Source organism: Atta colombica, unplaced genomic scaffold (genome assembly GCF_001594045.1).
Source record: "Atta colombica isolate Treedump-2 unplaced genomic scaffold, Acol1.0 scaffold137, whole genome shotgun sequence".
NCBI lineage: Eukaryota > Metazoa > Arthropoda > Insecta > Hymenoptera > Formicidae > Atta > Atta colombica.
Genome location: NW_017259225.1, coordinates 983,938 through 989,496, shown reverse-complemented (window position 1 = coordinate 989,496; position 5,559 = coordinate 983,938). Strand labels below are relative to the sequence as shown.

The 5,559-nt window shown below is 28.9% G+C and overlaps 1 protein-coding gene across 1 annotated transcript; it reads left to right on the top strand.

The window, feature by feature from the left end:
* Positions 1 to 1,484: 1,484 nt before the first annotated feature.
* On the top strand, positions 1,485 to 3,736 carry LOC108684647 (glutaminyl-peptide cyclotransferase). The gene is made up of 6 exons (XM_018189079.1): positions 1,485 to 1,773; positions 2,027 to 2,170; positions 2,604 to 2,867; positions 2,947 to 3,108; positions 3,224 to 3,449; positions 3,527 to 3,736. The coding sequence occupies exons 1-6, from the start codon at positions 1,675 to 1,677 to the stop codon at positions 3,679 to 3,681; spliced, it is 1,050 nt and encodes a 349-aa protein (XP_018044568.1). The 5' UTR covers positions 1,485 to 1,674; the 3' UTR covers positions 3,682 to 3,736.
* The last annotated feature ends 1,823 nt before the right edge of the window (positions 3,737 to 5,559 follow it).

Sequence of the window (5,559 nt, the reverse complement as noted above, 5' to 3'; positions counted from 1 at the left end):
CGCGCGCGCGCGCGCGCACACACACACACACACACACACACACACACACACACACACACACACACACATACACACACACACCATAAATACACACCAACAAACACACACTTCTATTTTCTTTTTTAATTTATCTCTCGTAGTTTATTTTTTATTAGCTCCTTATAAGTGAGCAAACAGCAATATTTTGTAAAAGAAAATATAAATTATGCATTGATTATATATTATAAAGATACGAAGATTTTGAAGTATAACTAAATTAAATATATGTTATGTAATTGCGTGATAAAGCTAAGTAAGATTTAGAAATAAAAAAACGAAAATATAAGAAGATTAAAATAAAAAGTAAAACTAGCGAAAATTTATTAAGATCTTAATAGAATAAATAACGGAGTTTATATCAAATTGATTTATATGAAATTCATATCTGGTATCCTCCATTCCTTTATTTCAAACAATTTTGATTCTCATTATTACGGATATTGTACTGTAATATAATATTGTAATTATATGTTATAATCTAGTTATAAATTGTATATTTTATAAAAGGAAAAAAAATTTACATACAAGTTCTTTAATTACTTTTAATTATGTGCTGTAACGTAATAATAATAGTTAAGACTTTAAATCAGAAAAAAGTTTTGCAAAATATAAAGCAATATTTAATTTTCAAAACATGTCAAATTGTTGAACTCAAAATCATCACGAAAAGTCATCGATTGATTTATAAAACCTTGATTTATAAACACCGTAAAAAATATATATCAGGCTATGTACATACATGAAAATTAAGCACATTTTGTAGCGATTGTTACTTGACCAACAGTCGGTTTCATTGATTGAATTATAACAATTAAAAATTGATATTAATTTCCATATGCAATTATAATACATTTTATTTAAAGATCATGTAATTTAATTTACAAGTTCTCTCTTTCTTTCTTTCTCTCTCTCTCTCTCTCTCTCTCTCTCTCTCTCTCTCTCTCTCTATTGCATATAAAGATCAATTAAAAATTTGATTCTAAAGTTGAAAGTATATATATATATAAAAATGTAAATTTGTAATTATAGAAAAAGATAAATATTAAATATTCATATGAAGTGATCTAAAATTGTTGGTAAAATTACATTTTTTAAAATTTAATTTTATTACCTAATTTGTCAGCTAAACCTTATCTTTTGTATTTGATTATGAGAGAAACCAATATCATATAATTACAATCTGCAATTAAGATATTTCCTAAGATATTTTGCTCCTATGCAACAGATATACTTCAAATTTAAAGCACAATTCTTTACATTCAAAATTTCGATGCTAGAAAAAATTGTTCAACAAAATCTTGCTAGCACCGTCGGCAGTGCAGCACAAACTACTTATTATACTTCTATCGTCAAACACAACGCGATGTTAGCAGCTATACCGTTTCTCTCGAGTATTCTCGAGATGGGACTAACACTTCATCGACATTGGACTGCGCATCCGCGAAGCATCTTCACAATATTATCCCTTGTCGAAGTGAGACAGGTGTATGGCAAACCGTCGGTGCGAGAAAGAGAGAAAAAAAATGGAAAGTACAGAACTTGCTTGGCCGCAAAGAAAAGAGCTGTCGTCCTTTTTACATCGCGTTGCGCTCTTGGTTGCTATCAGTTGACGCGCGATTGCTACGAAGAACGGATATGTTAGCGCTATGCATCTTCTTCCTGGCTGTTATCACGTTATCGCATGCGGCCGAACGAGATGGCCCAAGGAACAGAGTACCCTTTACAAGGGAGAAAGTACGTAATGCGTAAATGAACGCTGCATCTTCCTTTATTGCATTTTCATCTTTGTGAAGGAAGATCTCGCTGTATTCATCGCTCATTATACTGTTCTATTTCATTCTGTCTTCTCTCTCTCTCTCTCTCTCTCTCTCTCTCTCTCTCTCTTTTTAATCTCCATTGTCATCAATTATCAGAATCTACAATCGGCTAACACAACTTTTAACAAGTGTCATTATTATTATTGTTATTATTATTACGTGATTTTTAGTACCATCACGTTGCCAGTTTGTTGACGAATGAACAGGTTGCCACGTTGTCCGACCTCACGAATATCACTCATATAAATGAGATTTTGGATAACATATGTATAGTGAGAATCGTAGGGACTACCGAACATGCGAGGGTGAAGGAGGTAAGAAGTTAATGGGAAGAAGTTGCGTGAATGAAAATTTTTTCAATTTCTGCGAAAATCTCGTAAAAATTTTGAATTGTAAAAATGTGACAAGTTTTAATAAATATGTAAGTTTTATAAATATGTAAATATTTTAAATTAAAAATAACTGAGAGAAAAGTTTAATAGCTAAATATTTTACTACTTATATTTAAAAAAATTAATATAAGCTTACATTTATAAATTTATATATTTGAATAATTGCTGTAAGTGAAAACTTGAAGTAAGAATTGAATATCATTTATATGAATTAGGTCATCATTAATAAATATCGTATAAGAAATTCTATTTGGAAAAAGCATAGACACGATAAGTGTCTATGTAAATATAATGTTTCAATGCAGAGTATCATCTATTTTAATAGAATCAGCAAAAACATATATTTCTTTTTCAGTATATCAAGAGATCGATGAAAGATCTAGGTTGGACGATCGAATCAGATGTATTCCAAGCTCACACGCCTGTATTCGGCAAACTGAAGTTTGAAAATATAATAGCAAAATTAAATCCTAATGCAAGAAGATACCTGACACTGGCTTGCCATTTTGATTCCAAGTATACGAGAGAGAGGGATTTTGTTGGAGCAACAGACAGTGCTGTGCCATGCGCTCAACTAATTAATTTGGCAACTGTCATGAGTAAATATTTGACTAAACAAGTAAGAATCACACGAAATTTTACAAGATTAACAGCTCATATATATAAAACTTTAGAAAATTTATATTTATATTTTTTAGCAAGATGTTAGCTTAATGTTAATTTTCTTTGATGGAGAAGAAGCGTTTGAGGAATGGGGTCCAAACGATTCGATTTATGGTGCTAAACACTTAGCTAAACAATGGCATAATAACAAGACTGCTCATGGTGAAGGAATTTATTTCTCTGAATTGGATAAAATGGTACATACCGTATTTACATTGTCAATTCAGAAATATTAAAATTTATATATTTTTATTTTATATTACTATTATGTACTTGTTATAATTGTTTAATATTTGTGTAACTTTTTTACAGGACATATTGGTCCTCCTCGATTTACTAGGCGCACCTGATCCGACTTTTTACAATTATTTCAAAAACACTGAAAAATGGTACTCCTTACTTGTCAATATTGAAAAGAAATTAGCTTATTTGAAAAAATTTGACTCATATTCATATGATAGACCAGAACAAAGATATTTTCAACCATACTCGTTCGATCCACATATCGAAGACGATCATATTCCCTTTTTTCAAAAAGGTAAATATTTGTTAATTATTCATGAGAAAATCAATTTATATACATTTCTACTGTAAAGTGCATTTTCTATTTTCTAGACGTGCCCATTTTGCATGTAATACCGACTCCATTCCCGCCCTTTTGGCATAAATCTGGCGACAATCGACACAATATCGACTTGAAGACTACAGAGAATATTAATAAGATACTTAGGATATTTGTCGCTTCGTATTTACATTTGACGACTATCTAACAAAATTAAGAAATGCTATATGTCTCTCGAAAAAATAATTAACAACTACTTCTATTCGCCAATCCTAAAATATTAGGTGTAGTAAAAAGAAATCCATTATTTTTCCATTCAATTTCATGCAAAAATAATGGATTTCTTTTTACTACACTTAATATATAAAACCATATCAAGAAAAAGGTCTAAATATAAGTTTATGGAAGCGTATCTTTACATATCTATCAAAAGAAACAAAAAATTCCAGACATCGTAATACTTAGAAAAGATTCTTTGCAAGAATTGAGCTTCACATAGCTTTTCTGAATTTTTATGTCATTTGAAATATGACAGTTCTTTTTTATAAACAACGTGATATGTATATGTATAATTTTGTATTATATGTAATTAATTTATTATATGGCTGCAGGCGGTACAATATTATATATATATTATTATAAATAACGAATTCTAGATATTTTTATATAAATTACAAATTTAAGATTATACTTTGTATATTAATTATAAGTATAGGATGTGCGTGAGAAAATGCAATATATTTTTGTTTGATAATTCTCGCGTATTATCACAAATATCCTCAAGGCCTCTCTGTGTAACGCGTGTTTCAAATGCAACAAGAAATTTGTTTTTTATTACTGTACAAGGGTTGTGTTCCATCTGGTGCTCGCAATCATTTATCTTTATTTAACATTTGATAAACATGGATTAAATGATTTCAAGAGCGGCAAATGAAACGCCTAGAAATTTTTCTTCTCGTTTTTGCTAAAAATTTTAAACATATTTCAAAACAAAAAATGTAGATACTTTAATACACTGAAAAAAAAAACAGAATTGTATCATCAATATTATTTTAATTAAATATAATTTTGTTGATTCAATAACAATTATTAATAAAACAAATAAAATTTGTTTTATACAAACTAAAATTTGTTTTATTAATAAAAAATATACAATTTTATTAAAACAAAAATATTTGTTTCATTAAGTTACTGAATTAACAAGATTACTTTCAATTAAAATAATTCTGTTAATATAATTTCATTTCTTCAGTGTAACACAGCTATAAAAACAAAAATAAAAATTCATAACATTAGAAAAAACAGCAAATATGCTCAAGGAGCAGTTATATATAAATACTTCAATTAACAATTATTTCGGTTCTTTGAAGTTTTCACTATTTTTGTAGAAAGTAAATTCAAAAAGTAAAAATAAAGATGACAAAACAATTAAACATAAAATCGAAAAGGAATAGATTATATCATCGATCCCAAGAACATGAGAATTAACTTTCTGACTAAGGTGCCAAAATTTAGAATGTTGACCAAAAAGTCCAAATCTCGAGCATGAATACCACTATAATTTTATGAATTTTTGCGAGTCCGAATTAATATTAAAAAAATAAAATTTATCATCGTCCACTTTCTTTTCACGATAGTAATATTGAGAATCCGTTTGGGCACAGTAAATATCAAGCAGGAAATCGCGGAGACTTAAATGCGTGACGTCCTGTTACATGTTCGGAATGAGTTGATTTAATACGGACATGAGTTTTACGTGTATTCACATCAATACACTCGCACACGACATCCACGCGAATATGGGAGCAACCGATTGGCTCGCTTTGTTTAGAACTTTTTACTCTTGCTCATTCAAAAATTTGAAGCTGCTATTAAAATTTTTTATTCCGAAGCTCCACGATATTATTATGACAAAAATCATTTCGAAAGTTTTCGCTATTTCTTTGAAAAAAAAAATAAAATAAAGATATAGCGGGAGAGAATCGGGAGAGAACCGATAAAATCGTTGATATTTGATTTCAACAATTTCAATTCAATTAATAAGACATATATAAATTTGAATATGTGAATAAAAATCATACGACAA